At 40.2% G+C, this 18,950-nt stretch overlaps 1 protein-coding gene and 2 long non-coding RNA genes across 5 annotated transcripts; 1 reads left to right on the forward strand and 2 right to left on the reverse strand.

Annotated features, from left to right (window-relative positions):
* Window positions 1–9,612: 9,612 nt before the first annotated feature.
* On the reverse strand, window positions 9,613–11,685 carry LOC112192602. Its single transcript, XR_005808339.1, has 4 exons — window positions 11,415–11,685; window positions 10,900–10,989; window positions 10,467–10,752; window positions 9,613–9,863 (listed from the first exon to the last, which is right to left on the reverse strand). It is a non-coding gene; the product is annotated as an uncharacterized LOC112192602 (long non-coding RNA).
* A 356-nt stretch (window positions 11,686–12,041) lies between these two features.
* Window positions 12,042–15,587, forward strand: LOC112192603. 3 transcript variants are annotated; one of them, XR_005808337.1, is made up of 8 exons: window positions 12,042–12,497; window positions 12,569–12,631; window positions 13,400–13,423; window positions 13,684–13,746; window positions 13,833–13,869; window positions 13,960–14,017; window positions 14,178–14,252; window positions 15,274–15,587. It is a non-coding gene; the product is annotated as an uncharacterized LOC112192603 (long non-coding RNA). The 3 variants fall into 3 exon arrangements; XR_005808338.1 differs by having other exon boundaries at window positions 12,042–12,330; XR_002933562.2 differs by having other exon boundaries at window positions 12,042–12,631.
* A 954-nt stretch (window positions 15,588–16,541) lies between these two features.
* Window positions 16,542–18,564, reverse strand: LOC112192600 (probable acyl-activating enzyme 6). The gene has a single exon (XM_024332401.2). The coding sequence runs from the start codon at window positions 18,384–18,386 to the stop codon at window positions 16,719–16,721; it is 1,668 nt and encodes a 555-aa protein (XP_024188169.1). The 5' UTR covers window positions 18,387–18,564; the 3' UTR covers window positions 16,542–16,718.
* Between the last annotated feature and the right edge of the window lie 386 nt (window positions 18,565–18,950).

The raw sequence follows: 18,950 nt of genomic DNA on the forward strand, positions 1-18,950 counted from the left end.
TTCGTCACACCCATGACTGGGAATTGAAGGGAGAAAGAGTGACATGCTCGTCATCGACGCTGTGGCGAGATTGAAATTTGATTCCGAGACAAGACGAGCGGAAACTCTGCCGGTGATGGATTTGGATCGTTGCATCGTCGGGCGACGACGACGATGTGGCTTTACTGCCGCTTGATCTCATCTTCTATGTGCCTAGAAATGCTATTCGAACTGCGGAATTGGGATATGTAGCACAACTCGCACTCGATCGAGTGGAGGATCTGCGGAGGGGAGAGAGAGAGAGAGAGAGAGAGAGAGAGAGAGAGAGAGAGAGAGAGAGAGAGAGAGAGAGAGACAGCGCTAGAGGCGAGAGAGAGACGACACAGAGGAGAGAGATAGACAGCGTCGGAGGCGAGAGAGAGGAGAGAGAGACGGCACGGAGGAGAGAGAGAGATCAGGATGTGAGAGAGACATCAGTGATGGTGATTCTTTAATTGGGTTAAGGGTAAAATGGTCATTTGGTGTTAAATTGGGTATGTGGGAACAAAAATCTGTTGTTGGGGTAAGTGAGATAATTTTTGCTCATTTTGGGGCTTTAGGTCAAGATCCTTTTTTTATATTATTATTAATTTTTAATTTATTTTTTAACCTAGCTAATAGATTTTGAGATTTTGTGTTTTCTATTTCTATCTTCCATCCATTTACTTGCAACCTGAGTTTTTAACCTAACTAATAGGTTTTTTTTATTTATTACAACCTAAAAATTAGACGCGTGTGTTTAGTTAACCTCACTTCTAGGAATTTTCATTTCAACCTATTTATTCGAATCATTTTTCACATCAACCTCTTTCTTAGGTATTCTATCATTGCGAGTTGACCATATTTCTTAGGTTGAAAATATCTAACTTATCCCAATATGCATATTCCTATCTATTAGCCATTAGGTAACAATTGAGAATGAACAATAATCATTAAATTAATATGACAATATGCAAAAGGAAAAGTTCAAAGAAAAGAAAAGTATCTTGTTCTAGAACTGTGCAAGCCTCTATAACAAGATACTTTACCATAAGAAAATTTAGGGCAACAATGATGACAAATGAAAAGATTTAGTTCTCATGAATAACATACCTTATGAGTAGATACCATACTTTCGAAAGCCAAAGATTAGAAAGATAATATGGTCACGAATGCATAGGTGATAGGTGATACACAAGTTCACAACAACAAATTTGAACTTCTTTCTTATGATCTATAGAACTGAACTAGTATTTGTATTGCTTGAAATCATGGTGATATAAAACATGCATGATTTAAGCCATAATGTCAAATGTTATAATTATAAATCAACACTCTACAAGGAAGCTTGCCCAACCTCTCAAAAAAAAAAAAAAAGTTGTCCAAGGGTAAATCAGGCATATAAAAAAATACAAAAAAATATTGATTATACATCAACACTGTACAAGAAAAGTTGCCTACGTGGATTGGGTGTAGATTGATAGAAAAATATGTATGAGTTTTTCCCAATATCTCTTTAGAAAATTAGGTTTATATCTAACTTTTTCCTCTTTTTTCTTTTATGAAAGAGTTCCCATCTGATAGGATCAATTACTGTTCATTCTTGACTTTCACTGTGTTGGTCCATTATCTTTATTAGCTTTAGCTCATTTGCTGGACACGTTTTGGTTCTAGCATGAATAGTTGACAGCTGGTTCAGATTATAACATTTTTGTAAGGGAAATTTCACAAACAGTACACCAAGTAAAGGCCACTAATAATTCTTATACATAAACTTCCAAACCAATCATTTCGGTACACGAAATCTGAAACTCGACCCACTATCAGTACACGACGTCATTGACGCCGTTAATTTGACACCAAAATGTCTATTATGCCCTCAGTTCTCTTTCTTCTGTTTTTTTTTTCCTTCTTTTTTTTTTTTACAAAAAAAAAATGAATTAGAGTGTGAGAGTACCAAATTACCCTTTTCTGTAAGGTAATATTTAACGGCGTCATTGACGTCGAGTCTACATAGTGGGTCGGGCTCAAAAATCCATGTACCAAAATGTTCAATTTGGAACTTTATGTATGGAAATTATTAGTGGTCTTTACTTGGTGTACTGTTTGCAAAATTTTCCCTTTTTGTAAAGACTATATATGTTATATTGGGAACCCTGTTATGGGCATGAATGAAAATGCAGTTTCTTTAATTTTTCCTCTGTTTTTCTTTGCTTTTGGTAAACTGACTCTACCAACTGGTATCAAAGCATCGTTCGAACCGTGCAAGCCTCTGTACCCTCCTCCTCCCCCTTGTCCTCCGCCTTTGTACCACCACCTCCCCCTCCACCAGTTACCCACCTAGCCTCTGCCTCTCATCAACCCACTGATGAATCTGAACCTTTACAAAGAGCAGAATTTCACAACTCATTAGCTCTTCTACAAGAAGAGTTTCACCTATCTTTTGACTCAATGCACCATAACCATACCTCTTTTCAAAATCACATCACCGCACAAATGGCAACTTTGCAATGCACGATGGTGCGGGCTCTCACGGGACAACCACAACCTATCCATTCTTCCACCACATCACCTCCAAATTCAGCTCCATCATTTGCCATACCTCCTCCACCTCGTACACCGGCCAACATCCCTCCTATCACGTTTGGTTCCATTTCAACTCCGACCATGGAATGGCCCACTTTGACCTCTTCTACTCAATTTTAGTCCCTCATTTCTCCAGCCTCTGCAAATCAAGGATCTTCCCCTCATCGGGCCCCCCACACTATGCAACCATTACATCATTCCCAAACTTCACTTTGCCGCCAAACACTACCATCACCCCATCCCTTCCAGATTTTCACATTCCATTATCTACTACATACACAGCTCCCCGCACCCAAACTCACAACAATTATCATTATGATCCCTAATTTTTCAGACCCCCAAAAATCGACTTACCTCGGTTTACGGGTGATGATGATGTGGGTTGGATCTCAATGGCAGAAAGGTATTTGAGAACCCAATGAATACCTCCATCAAAAAAGATAGCCATTGCTGCTTCACACTTCGGGCCCGATGCTTGTTTTTGGATGAATTCATTTGAACAAAGACATCCATTCGTCATTTGGGAGCTATTTATGCAGGCTTTCTTAGCCCATTTTGGTGCTGGTACAACTCATGACTTCAAGATAGCCCTTTCACACCTACAACAGACCTCCACAGTAGAGCTCTTCATCACCGCCTTCACTAAGCTATCCTGCAGAGCACCAGATTGGAGTGATAACCAACTCTTTCCCATGTTTTTGGTTGGCCTCAAACAAGCACTCAGCCATGATGTGATGGCCTTCAATCCACTCACAGTCACAGAGGCACAACGCCTGGAAAAGTGCTATGAAGCTAAGATGTCCGACCAAAACCTGGTCCCCAACCTCCACCCATCCCAAGTTTTCTGGCCAAATAATTGGTCCCATTCATCTCGCTACAGTTCAGCACCATACTAACCCAACAACTTCCTGCCTTCCCGTGCCCACAATACCCTGTCCTCACCTACTCCCACTAACACTTTCACACCAACCACCACACACCTCAACAAACCAACACCAAATTGTACTCACCATATCTTGTCAACCTCAGAACAATGCGAAAGAAGGGCCAAAGGTCTTTGCTTCAACTGTGACGAACAGTACACCCCTACCCATTCTTGCAAACAGCCCTTCCTAGCCATATTGGAGGCACCTAACCCCACTGACGACCCCTCTGATACACTAGAATTTCAAGATTTCATACCCACCCTAGATGATCCAATCCCAGAAACAGAGGTCACTTACCCACTATATGCAATCACCCATACTGCAATTGGGGAGATGATCCGACTTACGGGATCAATTCAAGGTACCGCAATCAACGTGTTTATAGTCTGTGGGTCAGCCAACAACTTTCTTCATCCTGATATTGCTCACAAACTCCAATTAAAGATATCGAGCGTCGTCGGGATCCACTTCTACTCGGCTTCCGATGAACGGTTACAACCTTCGGGCATCTTTCACAATGTCAAGGTTTCAATGCAAAACTATTCATTCACCGACTCGTTTCTTCTCTTACCAGTTCCAGGATGCGACCTAGTGTTGGGCGCTCAATGACTTAACATGTTGGGCCTTATAGCATGGCACTTTCAAGAAAAAATCATGGGCTTCTTCACTGATGGGCATTTTCATGTGCTAAAGGGCCTCAACAAGCATCACCAATCAACCCAAACCCATGACATCTTTGCCCTTACTCCATCTACAAAATGGGACTCCACGTCCCAAACTCTGAAACCAACAGATCCACCTCAATCCGAACCCATTCCACCTCTCATTCAATCCCTACTAGACTCATTCTCCGACCTATTCTCCCAACCGATGTCCTTACCACCAATTCGAACCATTGACCATTGCATCAACCTACTTCCTAATACAACTCCGATCAATGTTCGACCCTACCATTATCCCCATTCACAAAAGGCCGAACTTGAGAGGCAAGTAACCGAAATGTTGGCAAGCCGGTTGATCCGCCCGAGCTCTAGCCCTTTTTCATCCCCGGTTCTTTTGGTCAAAAATAAGGAAGGCACATGGAGATTTTGTGTGGATTACTGCTCCCTAAATGCAGCAACGGTCAAGGATCATTTCCCCATTCCGGTTGTTGATGAGTTATTAGACGAGTTACATGGTGAACAATTTTTTACTAAACTCGATCTAAGGTCCGGCTACCACCAAGTAAGAATGGCCAAGAATGAAATCTCCAAAACAACATTTTGAACCCATGAAGGTCATTTCGAATTTGTGGTGATGCCGTTTGGGCTTACAAATGCACCCTCCACATTCCAAGCTTTAATGAATCAAGTCTTCAAGCCATTATTACGCAAGAGTATGCTAGTTTTTTTGGACGACATCTTGGTTTATAGCAATGACTTGCAGTCTCATGTGGTACACCTTGATGAAGTCTTTGCTTTGCTTAGAACAAATCACCTACGGCTCAAACTAGCCAAATGCAGATTTGCTACAGCCCAAGTAGATTACTTGGGCCATGTGATTTCATCTGAGGGATTTGCTGTCGATCCAACTAAAGTACAAGCCATCCAGGCCTGGCCCAAACCAACAACCCTTAAAGGGATGAGAGGGTTCCTCGGGATCATGGGCTACTACCATCGTTTCATCCAGAATTACGACATCATCGCAAACTCTTACAGAGATGCTCCAAGCCGACAATTTCAAATGGACAATGGCTACTGAAACCACCTTTGAAGAGCTCAAACGTGCTTTAATGACAGCTCTAGTCTTGGCCTTGCCGGATTTTTCAATTCCTTTCACAGTTGAAATAGATGCTTGTGGATTAGGTATCAGCGCCGTCCTCTTACAACGGAAACACCCGATTGCTTTCATCAGTAAGTCCCTATCTCCTCTCAACCAATTGCTATCTGTCTATGATAAAGAGATGTTTGCAGTCATGCACGCAATCGATAAGTGGTTCCCCTACCTCTTAGGTCACCAGTTCAACATCATCACCAATCACCAAACACTCAAGCACCTCTTGGACCAGCGAATCTCAACCCCTTTTCAACATAAATGGCTAGCCAAGCTCATGGGTTATCAATACACAATCAAGTACAGACCAGGAAAGTTGAATACGGTCCCCAATTTGCTATCCCGGCTCCATGAACTCTATGCAATTCAGGCCATATCCGCACCCGTTTTTGATTGGTTGACGCACATATCTCAAGCTTGTCTTCGTGATCCAGAAGCACAAACAATCATCTCTCAAATTCAACAGAACAATTCCAGCAAAAAGAGATTTACTTTGCACAACAACCATCTGTTATATAAAGGCAAGTTCTTTGTCCCTTCATCCTCTGATTGGCGCACTAGGTTACTGTATGAATTCCATTCTTCCCTCGAAGCGGGACACTCGGGTTATTTACGCACATATCATCACTTTTCTCGCAATTTTGCGTGGCCCGGTATGCACAAAGCTATCAAATTGTTCATTGCAGAGTGTGATCAATGTCAAAGGCAGAAGTATGAAACCATAAACCCTCCGGGTTTACTGCAGCCACTCCCTATCCCAGTTAATAATTGGCTCGATATTTCGATGGATTTAGTAGATGGGTTGCCACTTTCACAAGGCTCTAATGCTGTACTGGTTGTAGTCGATCGTTTATCCAAATACGGTCACTTTATTCCGGAATTTCCGGTCTCTCATCCTTACACCGCCACTCAAATTGCTGAAATATTTGTGAAAGAGGTATTTAGGCTTCATGGCATGCCTAAATCAATTGTGAGTGATCGTGATCCTATTTTTATTAGCCATTTTTGGGAGGCATTCTTCAAATTGCAGGGCACCACATTATGTCAAAGCTCTGCCTATCATCCACAATCGGATGGTCAGACCGAAGTAGTGAACCGTTCTCTTGAACATTACTTACGCTGTTTCGCCACCGATAAACCTGCATCATGGAGCTCCTTGATTCATTGGGCGAAGTGGTGGTACAACTCCACATATCACTCCACCATCCAGATGACACCATTTCAAGCGGTCTACGGAACTCCTCCTCCTACCGTTTCGGTATATCTTCCAGGGTCTACCTCAGTAAATGCAGTGGATTGTGCTCTCAAGAACAGCGATGCTCTTCTACAATTACTCAAATTGCATATGCATCAAGCCCAGAATAGTATGAAACAACATTTGGACCACAACAGTACTGAAAGGGAATTCAACGTTGGCTACTGGGTATTCTTAAAGCTGCATCCGTATAGTCAACGTTCATTGCTCAAGCATCCTTCCCATAAACTCAAGCCTAGATACTACGACCCCTTTACAATCCAAGCAAGAATCGGTAAAGTGGCTTACCGTTTATCCCTCCCTACTTCTTGCCGTATGCATCCGGTCTTCCATGTTTCTCTTCTCAAGAAGCGAGTTGGTGAGGGAACTCCGCTTACAACAACGCTACTTGCATTTGATGACCAGGGTGAACTGCTGTGGCGCCCTGAGAGTGTATTGGACATGGCTGTGGTAAAGAAAAAGAAGAGAAACGTCACTCAATGGCTCATCTAATGGCAGGGACTACCAGCTGCTGACGCCACTTGGGAGGATGCTCAAAACATCAAAGCTCACTTTCCAGCCTTTGGATCCTGAGGTCAGGCTCCTTCTCAAGGGGGGAGGAATTGATAGGATCAATTACTGTTCATTCTTGACTTTCATTGTGTTGGTCCATTATCTTATATTAGCTTTAGCTCATGTGCTGGACACGTTTTGGTTCTAGCATGAATAGTTGACAGCTGGTTCAGATTATAACATTTTTGTAAAGACTATATATGTTATATTGGGAACCCTGTTATGGGCATGAATGAAAATGCAGTTTCTTTAATTTTTCCTCTGTTTTTCTTTGCTTTTGGTAAACTGACTGTACCACCATCCCCCCCCCCCCCCCCCCCCCCCCCGATCGTCGCCTCCTGTGAACCAAAGAAGCTTGAATTCTTTGGTCTGAGCAAAAGAAATTCGCAGAGCTTGAACGGGTTGCTTTCTCTCCTTCTCGATTCGTCTATTGGGTCGAAGTGTTTGGATGTTGGGAATGTCACTGCGGCCATTGATAGATTCAAGTAATCAATTCATAATTTTATTTCAATTACAACTATAGCGGAACAACTTGATACTCTCGGCAGAGCTGTTGATTCTGGTAAGGTTAGTTTCATTCTGTTGATTTTTCTCCCCACATTTTTGATAAAGTTGCTCAGCTTGATGGCTTTAGCCTCTGTGATCATTGTTTTAAGAACATGGATTGCCCATGTGAATAGAAGTTTTGGTTGTGCAGGTCAGATGTGTTGGCCTCAGTAATGAAACAGCATCGGTGTGATGAAGTTTCTTCAGGTGGCTAAAAGAGGCACTCGCCTTCAAAATATTGTATCTATGCAGGTTGTATGGCTTAGAGAGGCTCATGAGATGTAGAGTAATTTAGAGTTAAACATGCTACGGAAGAATAATACTGATGGATATTGCTCATTGATTTTAAGTATGCTTTACGTCTGTATGTGTGTTTATCTGAAGAGAAGGTGGATGACCAGCTAGATTTCAGGGACCTTGCATCTATGACTGAAGGATATAGTGGATGCTGCAAGAGGATTCAAGTAGTTACATGAAAAGACTGACCCACATATCATTCATCATGAAATCAAAAGTCCAGCAATGTACTAATATTTGATGATGATGTTGCTAAGATTGCAGACTTTGATTTATCCAATTAAGCTCCTGATATGGCAGCACGTCTTCACTCCACTCGTGCTTTAGGAGCCTTTGGTTATCGAGTAAGCTTTTATTGGGTTCTCTAAATATTGTGTTCTGCAACTCTGTAATGCATTTGGTCCTTCTCGACTTGAAACAATGCTGTTTTGTGGCTTAGAGTCCTTCAAATTTGTAATTTCACTATAAAAAACCCCAAATTGTTTCAGAGGATTTAAGATTTACTTATTTTCCTCATTGCATATTAATCAGTTTGAACATCAGCTTAGCCATTAAACACTTACTACCTATGGTTTTGTATCTCACAGGCCCCGAGTACTAGTATACTCACTAATTTTATTTTGTGTGTCACAGATATGCGATGACTGAACAGTTGAATGCCAAAAGTGATACTTACACTTTTGGTGTTGTCCTGCTAGAGCTTTTGACCAGAAGAAAACCATCAACAACATTACCACGGGGACTGCAGAGCCTGGTGACATGGGTACTATATCTATTATCTGTCTCTTAGTTGTTAGACATAGGAATATGCTCTTGTTCATGTTAACCAAGCTGATTTTGAAATTTTAGGATTTGTTATGCTACACCAAAACTTAGTGAAGGCAAAGTTAGGCAGTGCATTGATGCTAGACTAGGAGGAGAATTCCTCACCAAGGCTGTTGCAAAGGTATTCGTTATCTCTCAAACACATGCATATATACTCAGATATGTAATTTTGATGAATTTGCTTTTGCTATTGAAAAGAGTGTGCAGTTGAGATTTATTGTCATTTTCTTCATGACTTTGTATGTTGAAGATAAAACATAATAGCCAAATCTGATTTTGCAAACAAACGTCTAGTACTAAATGCTACTATTTCTTGATTATAGATGGCTGCAGTTGCTGCCTTGTGTGTGCAATATGAGGCTGATTTCCGCCCAAACATGAGCATTGCGGTCAAAGCGCTACAACCACTGCTAAATGCTTGGCCTGGACCCACTGGTGAATCGCCAAGCTTGTGAATTTCAATCTCAATCCTTCTCTCCTCTAGCTCTGCCTGTGAAGATGTGTCAAATGTGCACGTATGCAGTAATTCTGCATAATATAACATATAAGATTGTTTCAGAGGGTGGTGCTAAATTCATCTAGCAACCTCGCAGGCAGTACTTTTAGCTGTGAACAAGATCAATTGAACACTTATAGCTATTATTTCCTTTTTGTAAGTTCACAATGTTGACATCTTACATTGTTCGATATATCATCAATGGAATGAAATTATCAGTTTCAAGTTTCAATTGCAATACATCGATGACTTCTACTACCTAAAGGAAACTCGTATTCTTGCATTTCATATCTCTATTTTCCTCACTCCGCTCTCTTTTAAGTCATGAATGTTTGATTTCTCAGGTCGAAAGTCTATTGCATCTTTTTCAAACCCAAAGCATAGTGGAACTTACAGCCAAAATTTGAATGGTAATAGAATAAAGGTATACAAATTTCACGTTTTGCAGTGGTGGACAAGAAAATCAAATATGCAGTCACCAAAACCTCCATGGATCCTCGAATGGAGGAACATATTTTTCTGTGGGAGGGAGGTGTAATGAATATACAGTTTTTTGCAAGATAGGTCCCATCTGCATCACAAAAATATAAAAACTTCATCATTCATAATCTGTAGGCAAAGAAATATTATATATGTAACAGTAAATTCAACGGCTGCTTCATAAGTAAATTGGGCATTCCAGGTCTGTTAACATGTTTCCTCAAAAAATGCCGGAGTCATCAGGCTATAGTACAATAGTTATTAATATGCTGCAAACAGAAAGGCTAATGAAGGGCATAACAAGTGATGCCATACCACCTGTGCCTAACTTAAATAGATACCAGATGAGATATTGGTAAAGTAAGGTGAGCAAAGTACTAACATAAACATTGCTAAAAACTTGAGTCCAATACAAATGTCTTTTTCCTAAAATACTTCAATTGGACATGGGTAATTTCATTGCCTCTGAAACGCATTACCATGTAGAATATTATGAAAAGATCCATTAGATGCAAACTCGTAGGCAAGAACACGAGAATTCCCATCAAAACAGTAACCAAGCAGTTGAACAAAATTATCATGTTTCAGCTATGATACCATAGAAACCTAAAGCAGGAATTCCTCAATTGACAATTGAATTTTAATTAACTCACATTGTAACAATAAGAATCAACGTAGATGTACATCTACATACCTGTGCAAGATACCTCATCAGGTTGTTTGCTGGCATCTAGCTTCTTGATTGCTGTATGCTCCCTGCTTTTAAGTACCCCATAATATACTCTTCCATACGAACCTTCCCCAATCAAGGCATTTGTCCCAAAGTTATCTGTAATTTCCTTTAGCTCCTCTACTGGTATAAGCGGAACTTCAATAGGCTGGACCTTTACCGCTTGACCACCCTTGGGCGCATTACCGGAGGCATGATGACTTCCCTCATTTCTTGCGTCATGAAACCCAACTCAGTTTGAACTCCAAAACTTGAATTGACAAAACCAGTGACAAATATGCAAAAAACAAATGCAAGTCATATACCCAAAATATAAAAGAAGCATCAAAATATAGCCCGTTTGAACATACAGGCTAGATTCAACACAAGACCTAGACTATAGGATGGTGAGCATTACTTGCAGGATTTTTCATCATGTAAGCACCTCCATTGCCAGTTGCTTTATGCATATCATCTTCATCACAATAGCTGAAGCAGCTCACTTCCCCTGCCATAAGATTGTCCATCAATCATCCAGTTTTCAGTTTTGGGTGAACAAGCAAGTATACCAAACAAACAAACCAACACACGAATTTCCAAACAGCATCAATTCACAACTAAAGGAACACAACCAGACTAATTGAGCACTCCAGTCATTTTAATATAAGTCTAGATATTTATCCATCAATTATCTTAGATCAATTTTAACACTCAAAAACAGATTAAGCATGCAAATAAAAAAATAAAAAATAAAAAAATAAAGCTCCACCTTTGGAGCATGTAAGTAATGGGCACACTAATGTTTGATGCCTAAAAGATCGAAAGAATCAAATTTTCTTGTTTCATAGTCCCACAAATCCAGTAACCGAGCTGTAAGCAACAACTAAGTGTCTGATTTTGTATAAAAAAGAGAGAGGAAAGATGCATGCATACGTTTGATTTTGATTGCTGCTCGGAGCAAAGCCACCAAATGATTCTAACTTAGCTCTCGAGCCCCTTATTTGTGTCTGAGAATCTAAATTCAGTTTTCAACAACGCACCATAAACAACCGATGATTCCCAACTGTGATAGATTTGATCTACTCGGTTGGGAGATCGATCGACAGACTTCCACTTGAGATTAAATCCATCTCTAGGTTTAAGGTTTCAGATTCGAGCGGGCAATTTTGATCTGCTCTCTTGGCGGATAAGATCGCTCGTGCTTGCCATGTGAAAAAATCAGTTTTACTGTTTTTTGGGTCAAGCGTTACACAAACGCCGCGTGAAACCCACGCACTGTTAATAGGCCAGTTGGACAACCACCCGGGGTGGAGAGCAGATGCTTATGCTCTCCTTAAAGTAATGCCAAAATAACAAAGTAATAAGCAGCAATCTCTATGTTTATTTTATCTCTACTACTATAAAGGGAGGCGCTAGATTTGGTGTCAAAGCTTCACCAAATTATTGAACTTCCTATAATGTCCATGATAATCTTGATAGGTATAAAAACGGACTGATTTAAGAAAACATATAGAAGGGATAATGTGGTAAATTAACTAAAAAGGAAGTGAAAATATAGGATGTGTGTACAACGAAGAGAACCGTTCGGCAAAAAAAGAAGAAAGAAAACTGCCCATGGCGCACGATCTCAAAGAGAAGCGAATTGTGTCAATATGGGACTGTGGGAGTGTAGATATGGCCTCACTGTTGTTCACCCAATCACCCGTATCTCAGTTTACAGTTAATACAAATGGAGAAACACGACCCAGAACAGAAGAAAATTAGCAAAATTAAACCAAAGAGAGATATCAAAATCGGTACAGAGTTTAAAGATTTTACCTAACGGAGGAACCTGGCTAATTGCTATCTGGTAATTGTGTAGTATCTTTTTCCTTTGATTTGGGTTTCCTTGCTGATTGATTTTTGTTTTTGTTTCCTATGGTTTTCTTTCAACTTTCTCAAGTATGTTAAATATATGAGTAATTTCTGAATAACGTGGAAGTTGGTGTCTTGCTATTATTGATTCCAGATTTCCAGGTATGTTTGGGTTTCCTTTTTTGTTTTTGTATTCAAGTAATCTTTTGGTAACCCATTTGAGTGGGAAGCAGGCTTCTATCTCTCTTGGCTTAGCACTGGAAGATTTGGAGTTGAGGGTATTCAGTTGCAAGAAGGTAAGCTTTTATTGATTTCACATTTTGCTGTAAAAGGTAGTTTTTGTTCTTTCTGAATGATTTAATTTCATGTTGTTTACATAGTACACGAGCATCATTGTCCTCGCATCTTTGTTTTAATTTCTTCCATTCTTCACAGACTACTCCATATTGTATTAGCTTTTCGTGGCTAGCTTAACTAAGCTAAGAATTGATTGGCCAGTGTATGGATAGTCTCTTGGGTTCTAACTTCTTAGCTGCTTCAATATTGAAATTTTGGTTTGCTTTGTTTTTGAACTTCATAGAACTTAGTTTTCTTCCTTTGTTTTTGTTGTTCAAAGTTTATTAACTGCTGGGGTTGAATATGGCTTATAGGCTTTGGGTTGAGATTTCAGTCTATTCCTCAGTTAAGATGTTCTTCATTAGCTTGCAGATTAATTACTTGGATGTAGATTTTGTTTTATGAGGTGATACCACAAAAATATTAAGAATGGATGAAATTTCAACAAGTGTGTCAAGTTCTGCTGCATTTAGACTGCAAGGAAACCTCATTTGTGTTTAACATGTTTATCATATCTTCTTCCTTTGATATTCAATTAACTCCCTTGTCATTTGATTTGGACATTACTCTACCTATGGTTTTTTTTTCATACAAAACTAAATACATATGGTATTATTTTTTTCGTACGCTATTTGTTCTCTGAAAAACTTTTGAGGTTTGGTTTTCAAAAGATTTTAGAGTTTCCCACCTAATTGATTTTTTCCTGTGGTTTTCTTTAAATCTTGCAGGTATCTGAGTAATTATGGTTCCAGGTAACCCCTCTGTTCTTCTCGATTGAACTAAATTTGGTTTCCCAAAGACCTGTGGTTTCTTTTTTTCAATTGGTCTTAATTCCTGAACAATTTGAACAAATCCTGACCCATCTTAGCTTAGTCTTTCCCTTCTTACGTCACTGTTTGGTTGAGCTTTTACATTATACTGTTTGGTTTAGTATGCAATTGATTTGCTGTGAATGGGAATGGGAGAAAATGATTTGGATTAATTTCATGATTTTCATCGTCTGTATTTGCAGGGGTCCATTCACTTGCAATTGTCATGACTGAAACAGAAAAAGAAAGACTTGAGCAATACAAAGGTAAGGGCGTGTAAGGCATGCTTATGCAGATTGTAGATTAAAGTTTGAGTCCTGCAATCGAAAGTATAATGTTTTTTTTTTCTCAGGTCTTGAAGATTTGGAATTTATATAAGGGCAAACCAGGTGAATGGACAATATATATCACTGCAAGAAAGAGATTGTTTAGTAATTGATTTGGATTTGCTTACTGAATGATTTTGATTCCACGTGTAGCTATGGATCCATTGCAATCACTATGCAGAAGGAAAAAACAAGGTTATCTGATGAATGTGTAAGTAATTGCTTAGTGTTGCTGATTTGAGTCTCCTTTTTTTTTTTTGCTTATTGAATTGTATTTTTAAGCTGTGGGAGGGGAGAAACATGAGTTCTCTTCATGTCCTTAATATTCAATATCCATTGTTCACAATATCTGGGTTCGTTGTTCATGACAGTTTATGGGTTCGAGCATCAATGAAAATTCAATGTCCTTCGACGGAAAAAAAAAAAAAAAGAACCGAATTCGAACGGTATATTCCTTTGCTTCCTCAAATTCTGCAAGTAGTAATTTGCCTTGGTTAGCACCTAATTTGGCTTAATTCTTTTGTTCTTTTGACTATTTAGTAAGTAATTCAGATATAAAGGTTTCGGCTCTTGGTTCTTGGTTTTCAAAGAGCTTTTGCTTATTACGATGCTACAGGGAAGGAACAAAGAATTTGAAAACCAAAAAAGAAAAAAAAGAAAAAAAGAAGAAGCATAAACTGATAAACTTGCTCCCTTCTTTTCATTTTGAGTCTGTTCTTTTATTTATCTTGGCTCAAATAGTTTTTTTTTCCCCTCTCAAACAGCAGTTAGTGTTTGATTCAGTTGAACAATCATTTTCAGATACTGTAGTGTCTTTTATGACAATCGTTGTCAGATGCCATAGTGTTTCAATTGGTGATTTCAGTTTTTCCTTCTCTCTTATTCTCAATAGCAGCTTCACAAATTTAGAGAAGATTGATAGTTTGGTCATAGTTTTTCCTTTTCCATATTCATGATCTATCTAGCTAAGAGGATTTGTCACAATCAAGTTCTCTAAGAAAAGCTTTAGATTCCTCTTTTCTTTTCTTTCTTTTTTTTGTATTTTTTGGGGACCATGGCATTACTGCAATGCTTAGGTTTTACTGCAGCTGCACAATGAATGTGGACGTTGTGCCACAAGTTTGGTTCTATTCTTTGAAGAACTATTTCCTGTCACAAATTACATTATTTGTGTCGTATATAGTGTATATTTAGTTCAAATTGTCTTTTTGGAATTCTGTTAATAGATTTGTTAGCATACTACATATTGTATTTGTCAAGATATGGTTTGGAACCATTTAATATCATATTTTTATGATCAACTCAAGGAGCCTTCTTGCTTTCTTCACATACCCATTCTTCACTTTCAAACACAGAAAAGATTGTTAGTGTGTTTTTTTTTACTCTTTAACACTCTTTGTTAGACTAACTGTTTCGTACATCCAGTACTTATTATAGACTACAATACCATTTTCTTTTTTGGTGAAGGACAATGACACTCTTTAGACTAGCAAGAAACATGGGACAACTGCATTCTTTATGTCATCCTCAGTTGGTAATGTGTGCACAGTAATGGCAACGCTATTAAGCCTGGAATATTCCTTCCCAAGGGAAAAGGTTTCAAGCAGTTATTAGAGATGGGAACTAGAGAAAGCCTCGCCCCTCAACTTGCTACTGCCTAAACTGTTAAAGCAATGTAGTTAAATTTATAAGATATTTATGCTCTTTGTGGCAATCAATTGTATCTTTTTTATTTCGTTACTTATGTACGTAAATGAAATATTTTCTCTCTTTTTGGTTACATAATACTTGATATGAATGCAAAGATTTGTGCAACTTATGTATTACCATTAACATACACAATAGGATAAGTTTTTTCAACTTACTATTAAAAAATTTGTCCTAATGACAAATTTGGAATAAAAAACGAAGGCCAGAGAGACGAATTTAACAAGTACAACTCAAAATCGGAAACAATAATACGCATGCTCAAGCGCAATCCTTCCACACGCGCATAAAAAACAAAGGCCAGAGACGAATTTAACAAGTACAACTCAAAATCGGAAACAATAATACGCACACTCAAGGACAGACAATGCCAAATGTTGGTATTTACCTTCCTGATCATGTGTTTAGTCATGGACAATTGTACGTGGCTTTATCAAGAGGAGTTTCAGAGGCTACCACCAATGTTTTGGTCAAAAAAGGCTCATTCAAGGGCGAGGAAGGGGTGTTCACAACAATTATTGTGAATAAAGAGATTTTGCTTCCTTCCAATTAATGTGATCTTATAAGGTACCTATATAGGATGCTATTTTAATTTCTAAAGGTTACTTTATTGAGCTAATAATACTCCCTAATTAATCCATCTATATATTTCAGGACACCATGGGTATGCTAATCTTATTTCAAACCAAGAGGTAGAGAACCAAAGATCGATGGATAAGCTATGCTGCAGCCAGTCTTCATGTTTGGGTGAAGATAGTATTGTCTACCTTAATTTTAATTTCATACTCATCACTATATGAATCAGTTTACTTAGTTTCTTTTATTGTACCAATATTACATTTGTATTCTTAGTTCGTATGTAGGATTAACAGTGTTGTGTCTCTTCTTCCATGTTATATCTTCTAGAGAAGGTTAAGGTTTTTATATCCCCCCTCCCCAGCTAAGTGTACTATTTCTTTTCTTCATCAATAAAGTTTCCCCCGCACCGTCGAGGTTTCTCTAAATAAATTATTAAAACACAGCCTCAATATAATTATCAAAACATTTGTAAATAAATAGCACCCTATTAATATTTAGATAAAATATTAATCATAAAACAAAATAAATGCACGCGCAAGCGCGGCCCTTCCTACACGCTTCGTAATCATGACTTGATGATAATGACTTGATGATAATCATGATCATGACTTGATGATAATCGTCTATTACAACCGACTGGACCACGTCGTTGATGTAGACCCAATATTTTTCGCAATCTCTCTCAGCATAAACTTCTGAATCTTCCCCGTCGACGTCTTCGGCAGCTCGTCCTTGAACACCACCGTCTTCGGCACCATGAAATTCGGCAGCTTTCCTCTACAGAACTCTATTATCTCCTTCTCTGTCGGCCTCGGCCTGACGTCAGGTTTCAGGCTCACAAACGCGCACGGCGTCTCCCCCCAGAACTCGTCAGGCTTAGCCACCACGGCCGCCTCGTTCACCGCGGCATTGGTGTAGAGAACCGACTCGACCTCCACGCTGCTTAAGTTCTCTCCCCCGCTTATGATCACGTCCTTGGAGCGATCCTTTATCTCCAGATACCCGTCCGGGTGCATAACCCCGACGTCGCCGGTGTAAAACCACCCGTTCTGTTTCAGGGTTTCGCTCGTCGTTTCCGGGTCTTTGAGGTAACCCAACATGACGCACCCGCCTCGCATGACTATTTCTCCAACATCCGACCCGTTTCGTTTCACGCTCATACCCGAATCCGGATCCACCACATCCGCGTCCGTCATTCCAACCGTCCTCACTCCTTGCCTCGCCTTCAATCTCGCCTTCTCCGTCACCGGAAACTTATTCCACTCCGGCTTCCAGGCACACGACACCACCACCCCGGCAGTTTCAGTCAACCCGTACCCGTGACTCACAACAAACCCGAGCGACTCGGCCCGGAGCAGCACGCTCGAAGGAGGCGGAGCTCCGCCGGTTAAGATACAGACCGGGTACGGAAGCGGGTCGGTTCTCGGGTGGTTGACCAGCATGTTGAGAACGACAGGCGCGGCGCACATGTGAGTCACTCTGTGTTTCTGGATCAGATCGTAGATTATAGGACCGTCGAACTTGCGAAGGCAGATGTTGGTCCCCCCCACGGCGGCCATGACCCACGGGAAGCACCACCCATTTGCATGGAACATCGGTAGGGTCCAAAGGTACACACAATTTTTAGGAACCGACCAGTCGATGATTGAAACGAGACTCACGTTGAAGAGAGCTCTGTGGCAGTGGACCGCACCTTTCGGAGCTGACGTCGTCCCTGAAGTGTAGTTCAGCACCATTGGGTCCCACTCGCTCGCCGGCCGGACCCAAACGAACCCGGGATCGCCTTTGGCCACCATGTAGTCGTACGTGTCCGCTATGAAGTCAACGGTACTGGAGGTTGAGGAGGGTTGATGATGATCGTTGATGAGGACGAGAGGTGGGGTGGGGATGTGAGAGGGGAACAAGGAGAGGGCTTGGAGGACGAGGTTGAGGGAGAGGAAGTCGACGAAGACGAGCTTGGATTCGCTGTGTTGGAGGAGCACGGAGACGGTGTGGGCGTCGAGGCGGGTGTTGATGTTGTTGAGGACTGCTCCCGACATGGGGACAGCGAAGTGGAGTTCGTACATGGCGGGAGTGTTGGGGGACACCACGGAGACGACCTGGGATTTCTTGACGAGGGTGGAGATGGAGGAAGCCAGCTGGAGACATCGACGGTGGGTTTGGGACCAGGTGTAGGTGGTGGTGGAGTTGTAGATGATGGAGGGGCAGTCGCCGTAGACGATCGCTGCTCGGTCTAAGAAGTCCAGGGGAGTTTGAGGGCAGAGGTTTGCAGAACTAGGTTTCAGCTGGTCCATAGTTGAAAGAAGTAGGTAGAAGATAAGATGTGAATGGCCAGGTTGGAGTGGAGTGGAGAACGACGCAGAGGTTATTATATAACTATAGACTTCAATAATAATGCAGAGCTTATATAAATATAGACTTCAATAATAATTGGGTAAAAGTAGTGGACACTCTAGCTAGACTCCTATGGCATGGTCACCACATTTTCATTGTTTATAGTGCAGTCCTTAATTAATTAACACACAATTAGCTGAAACCCACCGTTAAGTAAGGAATTGACAACGTATACAAGTACATGCTAGAAGCATATAAAAGTTCTTACAAATCTGGTTTTTTTTTATTGTTTTTATGACATTACAAATCTGGTAGTTTTGGCTTCAACCAATAGAAGTTAGGAAGTCGTTGCTCAGATTTGGCAACAAAAGAAAAGACAAAACGAAGAAACTCATTTTAAAAGAATAACAACTTGACAATGAATATAAATCAATCACATTATGCCATACTGATCGAGAACTAAAGCATAGAACTGTAAGCAACATGGAAATGCAAACGTTCAAATTGCTCAGGAGTGTCAACAT

The sequence above is a fragment of the Rosa chinensis genome, chromosome 3, assembly GCF_002994745.2.
Source record: "Rosa chinensis cultivar Old Blush chromosome 3, RchiOBHm-V2, whole genome shotgun sequence".
Taxonomy (NCBI): Eukaryota; Viridiplantae; Streptophyta; class Magnoliopsida; order Rosales; family Rosaceae; genus Rosa; species Rosa chinensis.

Excerpts from the sequence above, each read along its gene's own strand:
- LOC112192600 (XM_024332401.2), bottom strand. The coding sequence starts at position 18,386 with ATGGACCAGCTGAAACCTAGTTCTGCAAACCTCTGCCCTCAAACTCCC.